Source organism: Nothobranchius furzeri, chromosome 3, assembly GCF_043380555.1.
Source record: "Nothobranchius furzeri strain GRZ-AD chromosome 3, NfurGRZ-RIMD1, whole genome shotgun sequence".
NCBI lineage: Eukaryota > Metazoa > Chordata > Actinopteri > Cyprinodontiformes > Nothobranchiidae > Nothobranchius > Nothobranchius furzeri.
Genome location: NC_091743.1, coordinates 57,864,825 through 57,883,789, shown reverse-complemented (window position 1 = coordinate 57,883,789; position 18,965 = coordinate 57,864,825). Strand labels below are relative to the sequence as shown.

General features: G+C 40.2%; 1 protein-coding gene across 3 annotated transcripts; it reads left to right on the top strand.

Annotated features, from left to right (window-relative positions):
* Positions 1-236: 236 nt before the first annotated feature.
* eogt (EGF domain-specific O-linked N-acetylglucosamine (GlcNAc) transferase) lies at positions 237-17,212 on the top strand. Of its 3 annotated transcripts, none has more exons than XM_070549903.1 (16): positions 237-341; positions 2,522-2,765; positions 3,351-3,451; positions 3,618-3,726; positions 3,927-4,021; positions 4,101-4,205; positions 7,212-7,318; positions 7,649-7,752; positions 7,852-7,944; positions 8,126-8,197; positions 11,844-11,930; positions 14,434-14,502; positions 14,750-14,811; positions 14,905-15,024; positions 15,404-15,506; positions 16,889-17,212. In XM_070549903.1, exons 2-16 carry the CDS (start codon positions 2,571-2,573, stop codon positions 17,033-17,035), a joined length of 1,569 nt encoding a protein of 522 aa, XP_070406004.1. In that variant the 5' UTR covers positions 237-341; positions 2,522-2,570; the 3' UTR covers positions 17,036-17,212. The 3 variants fall into 3 exon arrangements, with proteins under 3 accessions (XP_070406004.1, XP_070406002.1, XP_070406003.1); XM_070549901.1 differs by having other exon boundaries at positions 3,348-3,451; XM_070549902.1 differs by lacking the exon at positions 237-341 and adding an exon at positions 468-587 and having other exon boundaries at positions 3,348-3,451.
* Positions 17,213-18,965: the final 1,753 nt, after the last annotated feature.

The window sequence follows — 18,965 nt, the reverse complement described above, 5'->3', positions numbered from 1 at the left end:
TGCTATTTTTCCCCTTAGGTGAAAATGGGGAAATTAAGAGTTGTTTTAATCTAACCAAAATTCACTTTGTAACTTGTCCCCCTATAACTGTGTCTGGTTAGAGTTATTAGTTTTCTCGAAGCTGACATTTTCAAAAAGCTGTCTATAACACCTATTTGAACCTCCTTATAAAAATTGGAACTGCCCCTTTAAGAGACCACAAAGCAAAACCCAAAGAGAATGTGGCGCCATCTAGTGGCTGATGGTGCACAACACATCAGGCAATAGGCAAGATTTCCGGTGTTATGGCGACCACCGGCAACAACGTTTCTTCGGTGTGGGGGAGCAGGCTGTGCTTTTAGGTAACCGGCCCGGCTCTCATTCATACTCTCTAGCTTTTATTAAACAACAATTGGTTCAAGCCTTTTGTCCTAGCGTCGCGAGACGTGAATCGTTTATTTCTGTCTAGTTTGTGATGTCTCGCGACACGGCGAATTTAAATGAATCAGCGGGATTATTAATGAACAACTTGTCCATGATGTTAGCCAGGCTTTTGCCATCGGTAAACTACTTTTTATTTGTTTACTGCCTCTCGACGAAGAAAAAGCGTAAGTATTACGTTATACTTCACCTCTATCTGAAGGTAAATCACCACGAATGTCCCTGCTGCTAAGTTTAAGGCAAATTATATTTAAAGTCACTGACGCAAAGTTAATTTAAAGGTTACTAATAACATTGCATATGTTAATTAGCTGTTTAAAGTGCGTTTGCTCTCTGTCATTAAAACAAACCAAAGCATTTAAATTATTTATTTAATGTGAAACTTGATATTTTAAAACATGTAAATACACCTCAATAATCAGATCATTAGATACAGCCAAAAACTGAAGATTAGTAATTTACTGATGCCTGGGGGCAATATAGCAGCACAATCAAGGCTCTGTGCAAAAGGCAGAAGTCTAAAAAGAATGTGCAATGTAATAAAGTGGTAATCGAAAGTAGGAATTTTAAAATAATGGCAATCAGAGAATGTAGCACTAAAGTCTAAACGTACACAAAAGATCAATTAAATCCTAATAAACAAAATACGTATTGTAATAGAAACTAATGTCAACAAGAGGTAGTGCAAATGTTGGCAGAATACACGTGCACACAGCTACATAGAAATTTCATTTTTGCTTTTCTGTCACACGTAAATGTTTCAGATCAGCAAACAAATTTCACAGAAATCAAGAGCAAATAAAGAAAATACTGATTTCAAAAATACTTTTTTATTATAAAGGTAAACTATCCAAAACACACTGGCCCTATGGGAAAATTGAATTACCCAGTTTGTGAAATCACAAATTAACTGCAATTAACCACAATATTTGGACATTTCTGTTTCGTTAGTCATATTTAGACCTGATCTGTAAAGTTAAAGCAATCACTACAATAGAATCTGTCTGACAACATGTAGCTAAAAGCTGTAAAAATGCAACACAACAGGTTTCAGGTCTCAAGACAAAATTTCCACAGATCAGAAATAAAATACAAAAACCCATCTCACGTTTACCACAGCAAAAACAAATATATTGACGGGACAACGTTCAGCTGACTGAATACTAACTCTGCATTAAAAAACAGCAAAACAAATGCAGACATGGTGGTGGCAGTGTGATGTTCTGGGTCTGCTCTGCTGCTTCAGGACCACTCCCCGTAATAGAACTGGATTCTGCTCTGTAGAAGGAGAATGTCTGACCTTTGAACTTAAACAGCCGTTCATGCTGCAAAACCTCCCAGTGGTGCTCAAGTAAAACACTCTCGTGAAGAAGAGGAGGTCAAGAGGCCCCCACAGTGCTGCCAGTGATCACTAACACTTGATGCCTTGTTACTGCAGAAGGTTTAGGGAGCAATTACATTTCCACATAAGGTCACCTTGACCTGGGTAGCCTTTTTTTCCTGTATCATCATTTAAAAACTGCTTTTTATTAAGGTTATGTTGCTTGAGTTGACATTTGTTCACAGATCTGAAAGAAAAGGTGATCTGTAAAATGGGTTGCATGCTTTTTTCACAGCACTGTATTCAGTGGAGTAAATGTTTAACAACAGCTACCTATCGCTAGCAAAGTTGCATCTTGAAACTTCCTTCCTCCGCCTTTAGATGTGAAAAGTATTTGAAGGTCATTATTTTACATCACCACAGAGGATGCAGCTTTAACAAAGCTCACATAGTAACGATCAACCACACACGCTAAAAATAAAACTTCATTAAGGAAACAGGCTCGTCTGGCTACTGATGGGCTACTTGGTCGCATTAACAGCAGGCAGCAACGATCTCGCTGGCCGTTACGTTTCAGTTCTGATGACTCTGGCAACAGTTACAAAAAGGGTTTGTGTTGTTTCCTGCTATAAAACCTATCCTTATGAGGAGATACTGTCTGCCCGGAGCTGCGTTCCCACACGCCTGCTTGCGCCCACATGTTTTTGCAGTGTGGTGTTAGGCTTTCAACCAAGATTGCAGAGTACAAATCTTGACTCTGTGCCTCTTCTCATCTCACAGGGTGCTGTGAACAGAGGCCAGTGTTTCATGCGTCTGTGTCGTTCTGACTATGCTGCTCTCGCTAGCGCCGGGCATCATTTGGTCTCTTACTCTGGTCAGCACTGAGATTACCAGCAGCAAACCAGCTGCACCGCTGCTTAACTACAGCCGGGTCTCCCTGCCAGCGGAGCACATACCCTACTTTCTCCACAACAACAAGAGGGTCGTCAAGCTGTGCCTCCTGGACCCCCTTTGCCCTTTCAAAGTAAGATGTGGACTTTATTGTAATTATCTCTCTTTATATATTTCTTGGTGTGAGTTCACCTTACTGTTAACCCAATTTACATTTAGTCTTAAATCACATGAATCCATGACTTTGTTTTATTAATAAACTTCTTATGCAGGTGAGAAAATATTCAGCATCTTCTGTGTTTTACTGTTTTTTTCAGCAAAATATGAAAATCTAGCCAGGTTATTTATTCTGATCTTTGTTAGATTTATTTATAATAAATAACAGTCTGTGCCCTGCGATGGACTGGCTCTCTGTCCAGGGTGTACCCCGCCTGATTGCCCATTGACCGCTGGAGGTAGGCCCCCCCCCCCCCCCCCCCCCCGTGCGACCCTACGTGGACAAAGCGGGTTCAGACAATGGATGGATGAATGGAAATAACAGTCTAATGTCATTTTTACTCCTTTCATTTCTTGTATAAAAGAATCAACGTCTACATTTATGAAAACATATGAAGTTTGCTGTAAAACACGTAGCCCTTTCTTACCACCTTCCTCTCTTGCTTTTAAACACACATCTATTCTGCAATGGGACAACTTTTCTTTTTTATTTCCTCAGCAGGAGGCATTGCAGAATCTGTCAATCTGTTGGGGTTATGAGAAGAATTGTGATCCAAAGAACCGCTTCAGCTATCCCGTCTGTACCAAAGCTGATTCTGGATGGTACTATTTCTTCTATCACATTTACAGTAAATTGTGACTTTCAAAACAACTCTTGAATGTGTCTTGGTAAATTACTTCCACTGCTAATTCCAAATTCAAGCGATGATCAGTGATCCGTTATGGTGGTGGTTGGTTTCCTGATCCGTCTAAATCTGTAATCTGTCAGGGCTCGTTCACTGGATGCAGCCCAGGAGCTTTTCTGGAAGCAGGCGGACTTTGGTTACGTCAAAGAGCAAATTTCTGAACTAAAAACACTCTGCAAGGCCAGCAAGCCAGTAAGTCAGCTCATTTCCTTAGTTCGCCTGGGCCTCCTGAGTCAACAGGAAGAACCAACAGGCAGAAATAGATGGACTGCTCAACAAAAGCATCTAAAGATAATTGGCTCCACGTATTTCTGCTACACATTTCCCAGACTTGCTTCAGAGATGAATGCAAAGCAAATATAAACTATTTCCTGTCACACGTTTGTTCATAGGGAGACTCACTGTTAAAATGCAGTAGCCATGCACGATTCTGCAGGGCAAAAAATCTTTACCTTGACTTACGGAACCCACGTCGAAGTAATGAGAGGTCGGTACAGTTAACTATGTAAAACATACTTTGTTCTCACAGATGGGAGTGATTCATGTGGCTCATCTTCATTCCGCAGGTATAAAGAGGACTTCATTCATGCGGGGGAGATTGGTGGACTCTGCAAACTAAATAAGAAAGCTCTTGCTGCTAAAGGAGATCACAAGAGTCCTTTGCAGTCTTGGTGAGGATTTCACATAAACTATTGAATTTACTTTACTTATATGACAAAGTTAGTTTGTACAGTTTAAGTGGTAAAGTTACATTCCCTGACAAAACCATAGACTAAGAAAATAGGAGGTCAGACTCCTAAGACCGTAAGAAATCTAATTATTCTGGCCACAAGTTTCAAGCGTTTGGTCCAGGAAACAACTGCTGCTGTCCAGAGCCCTTAAAACGTAACCTCATTTAAACTCTGGCTGCTGCAGAGCTTTGACCATTCATCGATGCTCGCCTAAAATCGTTTTTGTAGCTACTCCCCTGAACCTGGCCAGGGGTAGTGAGAGTAATGAATCCTTGTTACTGGACCATGAGGGAGGAATTAGCAGCACCTTGTGTGGCCTGGTCAAACGGAAACCAGATGCTTTTTAAACCACTGTGTTTTATCCATGCACCATGCAGTGGTGGCTTACAGCAGGGTTTGTCATAACCGTAATCTAGTCCCAAGTCTAAATCGGCTCCCGCAAATCCTTTGTGCTACTTCTTACTTTTCATTGGCAGTCGACATGATTGTTGAGCTCTCCAGGAATAATTGGTATCATTTTTGACTCATTTGCAATCAAAGTGCTACTAGTTCCCATTCACTCCATTTTATATGCTAGGCAAAAGCAATCAGGAGAATTACTGCGCTGGTTACAAAATGCTTTTTTCTCACTTACCTAACTCTGGGGAACATGGTAATAGACACATTTTCACTTTGGGGTAGAGTATCCCTTTGAAGTAAGTTATTTTTATAGACTGTGCCCTCTAGAAAGGCACCGTTTATAAAAAAAATATTTATCTATTTTGCTTTCTTAGTGCTTTATGTACCAGTGCCTGTATGGCGTTAAAGACAGTAATGCTGTGTTATGTTCCACCACTTTGTCACTTTATTATGGAAACACAATCTGTTGACACTTTGATACAGTGGGGTAAAAAAGTATTTAGTCAGCCACCGATTGTATAAGTTCTCCCACTTAAAATGATGACAGGGGTCAGTAATTTTCATCATAGGTACACTTCAACTGTGAGAGACAGAATGTGAAAAAAAAATCCATGAATTCACATAGCAGGATTTTTAAAGAATTTATTTGTAAATCAGGGTGGAAAATAAGTATTTGGTCAATAACAAAAATTCAACTCAATACTTTGTAACATAACCTTTGTTGGCAATAACAGAGGTCAAACGATTACTATAGGTCTTTACCAGGTTTGCACACACAGTAGCTGGTATTTTGGCCCATTCCTCCATGCAGATCTTCTCGACAGCAGTGATGTTTTGGGGCTGTCGCCGAGCAACACGGACTTTCAACTCCCTCCACAGATTTTCTATGGGGCTGAGGTCTGGAGACTGGCTAGGCCACTCCAGGACTTTCAAATGCTTCTTACGGAGCCACTCCTTTGTTGCCCGGGCGGTGTGTTTGGGATCATTGTCGTGTTGGAAGACCCAGCCACGTTTCATCTTCAAAGCTCTCACTGATGGAAGGAGGTTTTGGCTCAGAATCTCACGATACATGGCCCCATTCATTCTGTCCTTAACACGGATCAGTCGTCCTGTCCCCTTAGCAGAAAAACAGCCCCAAAGCATGATGTTCCCACCCCCATGCTTCACAGTAGGTATGGTGTTCTTGGGAAGCAACTCAGTATTCTTCTTCCTCCAAACACGACGAGTTGAGTTTATACCAAAAAGTTCTACTTTGGCTTCATCTGACCACATGACATTCTCCTAATCCTCTGCTGTATCATTCATGTGCTCTGTGGCAAACTTCAGACGGGCCTGGACATGCACTGGCTTCAGCAGCGGAACACGTCTGGCACTGCAGGATTTGATTCCCTGCCATTGTAGTGTGTTACTGATGGTGACCTTTGTTACTGTGGTCCCAGCTCTCTGCAGGTCATTCACCAGGTCCCCCTGTGTGGTTCTGGGTTTCTTGCTCACCGTTCGCATGATCATTTTGACCCCACGGCATGAGATCTTGCGTGGAGCCCCAGATCGAGGGAGATTATCAGTGGTCTTGTATGTCTTCCATTTTCTGATAATTGCTCCCACAATTGATTTTTTCACACCAAGCTGCTTGCCTTTTGTAGATTCACTCTTCCCAGTCTGGTGCAGGTCTACAATTCTTTTCCTGGTGTCCTTCGAAAGCTCTTTGGTCTTGGCCATAGTGGAGTTTGGAGTCTGACTGTTTGAGGCTGTGGACAGGTGTCTTTTATACAGATAATGAGTTCAAACACGTGCCATTAATACAGGTAATGAGTGGAGGACAGAAAAGCTTCTTAAAGAAGATGTTACAGGTCTGTGAGAGCCAGAGATTTTCCTTGTTTGAAGTGACCAAATACTTATTTTCCACCCTGATTTACAAATAAATTCTTTAAAAATCCTGCCATGTGAATTCATGGATTTTTTTTTTCACATTCTGTCTCTCACAGTTGAAGTGTACCTATGATGTAAATTACTGACCTCTGTCATCATTTTAAGTGGGAGAACTTGCACAATCGGTGGCTGACTAAATACTTTTTTTGCCCCACTGTAAATAAAGCAACAAAAATAATGAATTTTTTTTATTTTCCCAGTCAGTTCATATTGTTTAGCATAAACATGCCCTCTGTTTTCCTGCAGGAGTAGCTACCAACGCACAATGTGATATTTAATAGACTTAAATGCTGATTTTTAAGCGGAAGTATTCCAAGAATTTAGAATACAGTACCAGGGTTATGCAAAGTAACGGAATGCGTTACAAAATACATTTTAAAGCAGGTATTCAGTATTCTGTAACTAAATACATTTACAAAATATTCTCCCCAACACTGTTAACTTGCCATCCTGTTTTGTTTAATTGTGTTACATTTTCACAAATCTGTGATTTCCTTCATATTTTCATCAGAATTACCACAAATGTTTTTCAGATAAAGGATTAATACATTTCAGAGAATTCAGAGGTTATAAATGCATTCTTTACGTTTACATTTAACACATGTTTATGTTTTGTAGGTATGCTGAACTGCAGACATTCTCAGAACTGAACTTCCATCCAATAGAGGATGGACACTGCGATATTACCGTCGATAAACCAACTATTTTTATGAAGCTTGATGCAGGTAATAATAAAGATTTGCCTGACTCAGTTTAAAGTCTTGCTGTCTAAACAACTTTAATTCGTAACACTTGTCTAAAAGAAACATTATTAAGGAATATTTAAAATCAAGTGAAGCTAAATGAATCCACACTAAGTAATCAGTTACTTTATTTTATGTTTTACGGTATGTTTGAAATATTTTTCCACTCAAATGGGACTTCATGAGAACCTTCTTAGAACACTGTGTTGCTTAATTTTCAGTCGAGAGTTTATTATAACAAATAGACATGAGTTCAGCCCTTGAATGCTTTTTATTTCAGGTTGTTCTGGTGATGATTGTATTTTCTTATAGGGGTGAACATGTACCATCATTTCTGTGACTTTGTTAACCTCTACATCTCCCAGCACATAAATAATTCTTTTAACACAGACGTCAATATTGTCATGTGGGACACGGTGAGTATGGTTAATGAAACTTTGAGTGGCTAATAATATTCTGGTGAAATAGTTATCCTGCTGTTTGTTTTTCTCAGTGTCTTTTATGACTTTTATCAGAGTTTTTATGGTTACGGGGATCTGTTTAGTGAAACGTGGAAAGCCTTCACAGAGTATGACATCATCCACTTGAAGACCTACGACTCAAAAAGAGTAGGTCCAACTTCATTCCCTGTGTTGTAGTTTGACCCTCATGAGGAATTTGTTATTTAGTAAAAACCTTTAAATGTTTATTTTTTTCATGTTCACTTGAAGTTTGCACTGTAAAAACAAATGTTTTCAGATATCCTTTGATAAATGTCTGCCTTGTTGATTTCTTTACATTTGTTGATAGGTTTGTTTCAAAGATTCCTTCTTCTCCCTTCTTCCAAGAATGAGATATGGGCTTTTTTACAACACACCACTCGTAAGTTATCCCTCATACATTCCATCTTTCAGTTCTTTTTAAAACACAGAAAAGGTTTATTTACCTGCAACTTTTCGTTTGCGGCTGCAAACTTCATCAGGCTGACGCTGATGGTGGCGTCACTTCCTTTGTTTATCCGCGGGCAGCAGAGGAAGTTGTCGCCCTCTGCTGCCCGCTCTCCCCTCTCCAATGATGCAGTCCCATGCGCGATCTAACGAGTAAACTCCATGGTCTCTGTTCATGGTCTGACATCCACGTCTCCTTATCTCGATTGCTTCTTTTATCCATCTTTTGTATTTTTGTTGTTCGGTGTTTATGATCCTTGTGTTGTCCCAGTTTATTACATGGTTTTCTCTTGTGCAGTGATCTGTTACGGCAGACTTCTTTATTGTGCTTTCTGCTTCTTCTTTTGCTGCTCTTGTGTGTCTTCGACTTGCCTCTCTCTCACACTCCTTTCTATGTTCTATTGTTTGTGTGTTGAGTTGGCGTCCGGTTTCTCCTATGTATGTTTTATTGCAGCGTTTGCATGGGATTTCGTAAATGACTCCACATTTAAGTCCAGCTGGTATCTTGTCTTTTGGGTGTACTAGTCTGTTTCTAACGGTTGTGTATGGTTTTGTTGGTGTGTTTATGTTGTGTTTTTTCATTGTTACTCTTATTTTTTCTGTTATGCCTCTGATGTATGGTAAGGTTATCACTTGTTTTGGTTCTTGTCTTTCTGGGACAAGAACAAACAGGAAACCAACACACAGAGAAGACATCAGAACACCCCACCATACACAAAATGTCAGTAATCAGAACATTATATCACAGAGCAAACATGATAATAGAAGAAAGAGACTGTAAACAAGAGGACAAACACATACAACACACTTTAAAGACCTGCGGATACTCGACATGGGCAATAAATAAAGGAAAACAACAAACAACAACAGAAAGAAAAAAAAACAACCAAAGCAAAGAACCAGAAACCCAGAAAGACAAGAACCAAAACCAGCGATAACCTTACCATACATTCAAGGCATAACAGAAAAAATAAGAGCAACAATGAAAAAACACAACATAAACACACCAACAAAACCATACACAACAGTTAGAAACAGACTAGTACACCCAAAAGACAAGATACCAGCCGGTATCTGGTGCATTTAATATTGTTTTTATATTGAGTTTTTTTGTATGTGAGAGACTTTTTAACATGGAAAAATTAGTCTCCTCCACTTTTTTTATGCGCTCGCCATCTATAAACCCACATTTCTCGTAATTTCCATCCACAAATAAAACGCTTGCTGCGTGTCTTTTCACTCCTCCAGTCACAGGTGAATAAAATGTTCATATATTTAGAGTTTTTCCACAAAGTTTTCTTCAAGCTGCTCCATGTCTGCAGCTAGATATCATGAGTTGTCTTTATGTTTGTGAGGGCACAATGGGGTGCTGTTGATGAAAGCGGCATCCTTACCAATCACAGGCTTGCATTCTCCATTCTTCATTGGATTATGTAACGTCACAAAGCAGCAGACTCAAATCCCTTTAATATTGGTTTTAAAAATCAGTTTTAGTTTCATTCTCTTGATCATATGCACACAGTTTGATTTCATGTTTGACATTCGCTCAAATGGAGCAATTTTCTCTGATCGTTACTTTTTTCCATATTAGTATTCATTGGTCTGCCCTCACCACAAGCACAATAATATGAAGTTTCATCAGAAATCTGCAATTTATGTCCAATATTGATGCAATGTGTTCAAAACATCAGCAGCTGGCTGTGTGCTTAGGTCATTTAAATGATAATTCCAAGGCGACACCTATAAAGATGATACTGTATGAATATGTGTTGTCCCGTGGTTCCAGCCTTTAGGTGTGAAACATTGCTGGGTCAGTCTCCAGCTGATGCTGATTATCCGTGCAGGAAATGCCATGTTTATATTCATGTGTTCACATTTAGAACTCCTCTGCAGGAGTCTGTGTGAGAAGTTCTCAAACTGGGAAAACACTCGGGTTCATTTAATACTCATTTCATGGAGGTGAGGAATTATGTCGACACTTGTCTAATTCTCCACTCCTGAATATACAGCGCTCAGCATAAATGAGTACACCCCATTTAAAAGTACAAATTTAATCAGTAGCTCAATGAACAAAAGAACAATTTTCCTGAATTTTCACAAGGCTGGGTTTTATTGAACACTTGTTTAACTCCATAACATGAAATTAAAGTTTATAATATAACTTTGATCACAAAATCTTCTGTTTTACTAAAATTGGTTGAAGCAAAAAGTGAATACACCCCCCAACATAATCTACTACATCTAGTATTTTGCAACACCACCATGATTTTCAAGGACCGCACCAAGTCTTCTAGGCATGGAATGAACAAGTTGGCGACATATTGCAACATCTGTCGTTTTCTATTCTTCAAGAATAACCTCGTTTAGAGCCTGGATGCTGGATGGAGATTGGGGCTCAACTTGCTGCTTCAGAATTCTCCACAGGTGTTTGATTGGGTTCAGATCAGGAGATATACTTGGCCATTCAAGCACCTTCACCCTGTTCTTCTTCAGAAATGCAACAGTAGCTTTAGATGTGTGTTTTGGATCATTGTCGTGTTGGAAAAGTGCACTAAGTGATGGCAGCATCTTCTCCTTCAGAATAGAGTAGTACATTGTTGAGTTCATGATACCAGCACCCCAACACCAGCAGCACTCGTGCAGCCCCACATAAGGACACTGCCACCACCGTGTTTCACTGTAGGCACCATGCATTTCTCTTTGAAATCCTCACCTTTACAACAGCACACAGTTTTGAAACCATTAGTTCCAAAAACTGATCTTTGTCTCATCACTCCAGAGTCTAGAGTCCCAGTAGTCAATCTTTTTCAGCATGGGCCCTAGCAAATCTTAGGCAAGATTTTTGTGCATGGGCTTTCTTCAACCCTTCTCATCAGAAGATGATGTTAAGAGATGTTAACTTCTGCACTTCCATCTTTCTTAATTTTTGGATCACTTTGCTACAGTATTTTGACTGATAAGTAAAGCTTTGTAGCCCTCACCCTTTTTTGTGTAAAGAAATGATTTCTTTCTCAGATTTTGTGGCATTTCACTTCCATGTGGAGTCATTGCTGACAGCATGAAAGGGGAAGGGCTTTTCTTCATTAAGTAAAGCCCTTTTATCCAGACTACCTGTCTGCTGGACACCTCTTAAACGAATCATCAGACTCACCTGCGGTTGAGTCCCCGTTAATTCAAATGAACAAGTGTGGCTTTTCTCGTAATTGCACACATGAATGGATTAGTTAGAAAAATCCCTTTTTTGTGTGTGGAAATGAACAAATCCTGTTTGCAATCATTGGCCCACATTTGTGGGAGTGCTATATGGTATCTCATATAGATAATGTTGATTCTGAAAGGAAACCAAAGGTTTTCTGACAAATGTAATGGGGTCCACTCATTTATTCTGAGCCGTGTGTATTTCACCAACGTTGGATGGAGTTTTGGGCTCTTGTTTAAAATCATAGAGTAAATTTAACAAATGTATACTTTTTCGTGACTGTTTCTGTATTTTCATACAGGTTAATGCAACATGGGCTTGAATGGATTTGCTAGGAAAATTACTTGAGAGTGACACGGACCGCTAACTTTGTTGATTGCAGGTTTCTGATTGCTACACTGAAGGAATGTTTCGGGCTTTTTCTCAACACGTTCTGCATCGGCTAAACGTCACACAAGACAGACCAAAGGTAGGTTTTATCTGGAGGAGGAACATACCTGCAGCTTTTGTACAGTGTCTTGTGAAAATGATCTCTCCTTTGGGGATCTTTTTGAGCAAAATCTGACAAAAATAACAAGCCTTTGATTTTAAAGGTGTAAAAACATTTGAACTGAAATAAAGGGCAAGAAAGAAAACACAAAAACCTCAGTGATTAGTAATTACCCTTACAAACAGAATAATCCACTTTTATTTATTTTTTTATTTAGCAAATCTATCCCAGGGGAGTTATGCTCACTCCTCAAAAGTCATGGTTCAATCAGTACTTCCTGAGAGCGACTCAAATCGATTCAATCTTGTTGGACAGGATTTCCAACAGTAACAAGAACTGGACTGCCGCCTACTTTCCAGTACCTGCTTTGATGTGGTTCCAAGTGTCCTCAAGTCGGGAGAAAATGCTAATTCTGAGACAGTCGGTCGCTTATTGACTAGAGGCTGGTGTCACTGGTAGCTCGACAGTTTTGTAGCTGCTGCCTCGCTGCTCTGAGCGTTTTCAGAGACAGACTAAGCAGAATGTTCTACATCACCACCATGTCAGCCATTCTTGCGTTCTATTGGGTTTTTGTGTGACTTACACACCACCATGCATTACTTTTGTGTCGGGTACAGATCACCTCATTCTCACTGGTGCCATAGTGAGCTCCCTCCCTTGCTTTGAGCACACCCACTAGAGCTGCTCCTCAGTTGAAGTGGAACACAACCTGAAGCGTACAGTGTTGAGTTGAATCACGTGGAGCTGTGCTGAGGAGGTCCAAATGGAATTGCTGCAAAAAAAGTAAAACTACCTCAGATCATTCAAGCAGGCTACAGAAACCTGGTTCTCGAGGATCTTGTGTGTATACATAGTTTTCCTGCTCTAACACACCTGATTCAACAAAGCCCTGAAGTTCTAATCAAGCACTGATTCAAACACCTAAAAAAAGAACATCCTGAAACCCCTTAATTATCTTTTAAAATACTTTTTTAAAGTCTCAGTCTCAGAGTGGGCTTTAAATGGTTGTGCTTAATTTACTGTTGAAAAGATTAAAAAGAATTACAAGAAAATCCTTTATACAGTTAAAAAGTGTGATCCTCTCTTCATAGAGGCGATTTTGGGTTGGTGGGGTTTGCCAGGGCAGCTCTGGCTCAGAAGTGGATGTCTGCTAATCAGAAGGTTGTCTGTTGGATACCGACTTCCTGCCACACATTGAAGTGTCCTTAAGTCCGATTCAGTTCCCCATATCTCTGAATTTAGTGTATGAATGTGTGTGAGTGTGTGCATGGTGGTACAGCTTGTAGCTTTGCTTTCAGCAAGAAGGTTGCAGGTTCAACACCTGGCCTGTATCCTCTGCACAGAGTTTACATTTTCTTGTTGTGCATGTGGGGGTTAATTGAACTAAATAGTCAGTAGAGTGTGTTTGCAAATGTTTGTTAACCTGGTGCATCTCTGTGTCCTTGTGATGAATTTTCGACCTGTTCAGGGTGTGACCCGCCTCTAGCCCAATGACCTCTGGAGACAACAGATTAATATGTGATCCCGAAAGGTGTTTATCATTTGGAACATATTTATTTTTCTTCTGAAGATTATTGTAATATTATTGTAAACTATAAACAACACGAGGGATCAGCGGTGGATCACTACTCTTGGACTTCTCAGGGTTTTGTGTGAAAACCTCATCAGTAATTTGTGTTGATAGAACCCATCCATAAGTAGGCTGTCATGGTGATGCACAGTCCGTCCTTCTCATTTTCTTCACAACTCCTCAGTGATGCTTTACGATACCCAGTTTAAAGAGATTGTATCTCTATGAGCGGTAAATCCTGGCAACCTATTTCTCCTCCTGGAGCAGCTCATTGGTTATTCATGTCTTTCTCTGGAAATATGCTAAGAGGCTTTTGAGCGAGACAAAGGACTGGTGCTGATACCAGACCAGAGGTCTCCTCGGTCCTGACCCTTTCCTCCTTCATCTCTAGATTAATGGCATCAACCAGAGACAGTAGAAATAGACTCATGCTGCTCTGTTGTGTTTAAGCTTTATAATTTTTCTCATCTTGTTATCTCTCATCAATCTGGTTTTATTAATCATGAAACAGTTTTTTGTCAGAAGTGGAAATTATACAAGTAAATAAAAAGAAATATACGTGTAGCTAATATATTTTATGGTTTTGCACCTACGTGTCTGTAATACGAGTAAAACATGAGAGTTTTACCTGTAAGTGTATGTCGATACACATACACTAACTCTTTCTGGACACATGGTGGCAGCAGAGACCACAGTAACTAGAGTAATCTGTTTTATAGGAGATCATTAGAGGAGAAAAGTTAGTTTAGAAAAGACTTTAATGCAATTTCAGTGGTTTTTGTCCTCCCGCTGTATGTGAGAGACATTTGATGCAGTAAGCTTTAGGTTGTTGTGAATTAGCAGCGGGCTTTCAGAACGGCCTGTCTTTTCCGCCCTTGGCTGATTGATTATTGGGTTCATCGTTGTTTTCAGGAGGGGCGTGTTCGTGTCACCCTGCTGGCTCGCAGCACAGAATACAGAAGGATTCTAAACCAAGAGGAGGTGAGTTCAGCCTTGTTTTTTATCACCTAATTCACACTCCATCTCCACCTCCTTATATTTACTCTTCTCTTCCTCTGCACCTCCCCCTGTCATTGATTTGCTGCCCACTTCTGTTAAGCACCTATTTAAAATCTTATTTGCTATAAACAGAACAAGTACAAAAAGAGAATGATTTATAGAGTCACTGCCTGTATGTGTTTGCTCTCTCATTGATCACAGAACATGTCCCTTGTTGGTTTTTTCACAGCTGCTAAATGCTCTCAAGACGGTGCCTTGGCTGGAGGTCAATGTGGTGGACTACAAATACAAGTGAGTCATGGATCTCTTGAAGCCTGAGTTAGTTATGTCCTTCTGTGTGGACTTGGTGTTATGTTTCTTTTCAACTCCACGTGTGTTTTTCAGGGATGTTCCCTTCCTGGAGCAGTTGAGGATCACCCACAACTCTGATATTTTTATCGGGATGCACGGCGCTGGTCTCACTCACCTCCTCTTCCTCCCTGACTGGGCCGTCATCTTTGAGCTGTGAGTGACATGGTTATTTATTTATTTATTTTTGCGTGTGTGACTGAATGTCAGTGGAGGCTCTGGAGCAGGGAGAAGAGCAAATGCTCTGGCAGCATCCTTGCTCCAAAGTACCACTCAGCCACTTGATGTACGAATGTGAAACGCTGCCTAATTAATCAGGCGTTCGTCACACCTGGCAGGCCTTGGCAGGGAGGCTCATAGGGATGTGAGCAGCTGCTCATGTGGCAGAGACTCTGTGTGGTTTTTTATGAATGACATGTGAGATGGAAGCACAGTGGGCATGAGTACAATAAGAGAGTATTGGGGGGGGGGGGGTAGATAGAAAGAGGCAGAGAGAGGAGAATCAGATATGAGTGTTTGTATTTGTCCCTTCCAGATATAACTGTCAGGATGAGAGCTGCTATCGGGACTTGGCTCGTCTGCGGGGCGTCCGATATGTGACCTGGCAGAAAATGGACAAAGTGCTCCCAAAGGATAAGGTAGGGAAGATGAGCCCATCTTTCACACATTTACCAGGGTTTGCTCACAGATAAAAAGTCATTACTTGTAATTATATAAATTGGAAGCTTTATAAAAGCTTTTAAATGCTTTTTGAATATATCCTGATTTTCTACAGCATTAATGACATTTACTTGTTTATGTTTATACCTTCGTTTACTGACTAATCTGCTTTTTCAGAAATGTGCTTTGACATAAATTTGTTCATTTTATTGTGGCTGTGTCTGAGAACTTTAATCAGTCAATCAATCAGATTTTATTTATAAAGCACTTTTCAAGCAAAGTGCTTTACAAAATGACCCCAAATTCCCATAGCAGTTTAAAAACGTTAACAGACATACACACACACTCACACACACACAAACACACACACACACGCGCGCGCGCGCCCGCGCGCACACACACACACACACGCACACGCGCGCGCACACACATCAGTAAAAATGTATATTTGGCTGAGTCCACATGAGTCAAATAAAGTAAGGCAAGGAAACGTCATCAGAGGAGCCGTCTGCCCCGGCAGCATCAGGTCTTCCACACTAAGTCAGGGCGCTCAGAGGAGGGGGAGCATAGACCCCCACCTCCATTTAAACACTACCTGTAGAGCGCCCAGGAAGCAACAGTGGACCACCGTCCCCGGGGCAGAGGGCCCCTACAGAGAAAACACTGGATTAAAATGAGTAAAAATATGAAAATAAAAGAGCTAATATAAAGGACAAAAGTAAGAAAATAAATAATAAATAAAATCATATGGACAGTAAAATTATAATATTATGAAATAATAAAACTGTGCTAAAATGTAATCATATAAAACATGCAAGGCCCGTAATAAAATATAATCATTTAAAATGAGAAATAAAACTATAGTAAGTAATTAGATAAAAGCTAACCTAAATAGATGGGTCTTGAGCCTGGACTTAAAAACATGAACGTTCTCTGCGGCCCTGAGGTCCTCCGGCAGCTCGTTCCAGAGTCGAGGGCCGTAACACTGGAAGGACACTTCGCCGTGAGTGTGTTGTCCTGACTTTAGGGATGATCAGGAGACGCCTGCCAGAGGAGCGCAGAGGCCGTGAGGGTTCATACGGTAAAAGCAGTTCTGAGAGATAAGAAAGCCCAAGACCATTAAGACACTTAAAAACCAGTAGAAGAACCTTAAAATTGATCCTGAAACATACAGGGAGCTAATGCTGTGTAATCACAACTAAACACAGTTCACTGTGTGCATTTAAAGGTAAATGACTAAAAATGTAGAATGACATTCAGATTTTACTCTTCATCTTCATCTTCTACCCTTACCTGCTGCAGCCTGAAAACTCAAACCAACTTCTAGTTTTATGATGAGGTTTGTTTATTTTGCTCCTAGGGTCATCATCCTACCCTCGGGGACCATCCTAAGTTCACCAACTACTCCTTTGATGTGAAGGAATTCATGCTTATTGTGCTGGAGGCAGCTGATTACGTCACGCATCATCCCAAATGGCAGCGTGGCATCCACCATGATGAGCTCTAGAACACACATGTGTGTGTGTGTGTGTGTGTCTGGTGGACACACACATCCCTCTGCTGTTTTTAACTTGAATATTAAAAACTTCTTCATATTGGCAGAGCAATTTGAACCATATTCTTAAAAGTAATCTCATACACCATTTCCTGTCATAGTTTGATGGATGTAGATGAAGAAAGCAGTTTGGCGACACCTCATGTTTGAATAGCTTTCACTACCTTTATTAGTGTCAGCTCAGTTAAAGGGTGTGAGCAGTGGAAGCAGCTGGAGAGTAATAAGATGTCTCCTATGTTTCTTCATTACCTCCACCACAGCCACTTCATCTCATGTCGTCAAAGTTAGTAAATGAGCAGCTGTTGCGGCGCACCTTCACACGCGACGTGTTGTCCGACTCCATCAGCATCAGCGTGATGGGAGCCTCTTGAGGACTGTTGACACACTGGAGTTTGTGGACTCACTCAGCATTAACCAGTTCAGTGTTATCTCCTTTCGTCAGGCTGGATTCACACACACGAAATTTAACAAACAAGCGAGAACGACCAAAAGGTCTGACATGATTTAAGTATTTAATTAAATTAAAGCTTATTTAAACCACTGAGGGTATGCTTTACATAACTACAAAGAAAAACACTAAATGGGAAGTGTAAAGGGAAAAAAGGAGGATAAATATTTTCTACATGTGTTGACTGAAACATAACCGGGTAATATTTTAATAGGAATGAACACAGCATTAAATATATTTTTAGTGTTTTGGTTATTGTTGGCACTTCTTCCTGACTTATTTAAAGTTTTAAGCTCATTTAAAGCACTTAACTTAAAACTGTTGAAGTTAAAGGGTGACTTTACCACCTCTAAAGCCAAGAAGGCTTTTCCCCAATGTATTAATGTCTGTGTGGTAAATTATGAGTTCTGTTAGTATTTGCAAGCAAAGTTAACACTCCAAAAATAATTATATTTTATTTGTTTACTGATTTCTGGTTTTCTAAATTGTTGTTTTTTTGTGTGTTTTTTACTTTTGACATTGATCTTATTTACCGTTATAACTCCTTTTGTCTCAGTAAAAGATTTTTCTACAGATGCTTGTTAGGAATAAACTGCTTTTGTATTTAGTTAAAAGAAAAATGTAAAGATGGTAACACTTTGTATAAACTCGTGGACGTAGTTTTGACTTTAGAAGGTCTTTACAGTAAGTTCTAATGGGAAACAGGTTTTAACACAAGTGGTTATTTTCTACTTGGTCCTAGCACTCGACCAGTGTATATCTAATATAGCTTAATAATGTTTTTGGATTGTAAAAAGAGCAGGGGACAAAAAGTGTGTATGGGGGTGGCATGTCCCCCCAAAACTACGTCCATGTGTAAACTAATAACTTGTGCATCTCACTACAAACTAGACTGAACAGGAACCGTTTACATGAGTGTTTTTGGATCATTTGTTCTGGCTGAGGACGATGTTTTATTTATCAATAAAACAACCCAGTCTGACTAATTTCATCAGCTTGTTTGAAATAAAAACTCGGAACTAAATGCTGAACCTTGCATTTCTCTTTTTTCATTAGAGATTTAATTCATCCTAATTTAATCAATCATCTTTTGAAGTCTGACCTTGCGGAGGGGGAGACTGAAGCTCCTATCTTTGCCACTTCCTGCTGGTGCTTCAGCTCTTTGCTGCAGGTTTCATTATGTCAGTGAGCTCGGGTGTGAGGAGGAAAGAAGGCTCGTAGCAAAAGGGCACTTGCTCTGCTTTTATTGCCACCATGATAAATCTAGATGACCTCATAAAAAGAGCCTTTTCTGGCACGACAGTGACGAGTCCCAGCCACATGGAGGCAGTACAACACCACACATGCAGCCAAATCTGGATCCTGCGCTGTGACCATCCTGGACTGTTCTCTTAAAACAATGGATTCACAAATATAACCCAACAATAGGTCACA

What these genes read in the sequence shown, in the direction of transcription:
- eogt (XM_070549901.1), top strand. Translation starts at nt 2,571, where the DNA reads ATGCTGCTCTCGCTAGCGCCGGGCATCATTTGGTCTCTTACTCTGGTC. An exon ending in AGACCTACGACTCAAAAAGA is followed by an intron (nt 7,945 to 8,125) that starts GTAGGTCCAACT and finishes ATTTGTTGATAG; the next exon opens with GTTTGTTTCAAAGATTCCTT. An exon ending in TTTTTTACAACACACCACTC is followed by an intron (nt 8,198 to 11,843) that starts GTAAGTTATCCC and finishes TGTTGATTGCAG; the next exon opens with GTTTCTGATTGCTACACTGA.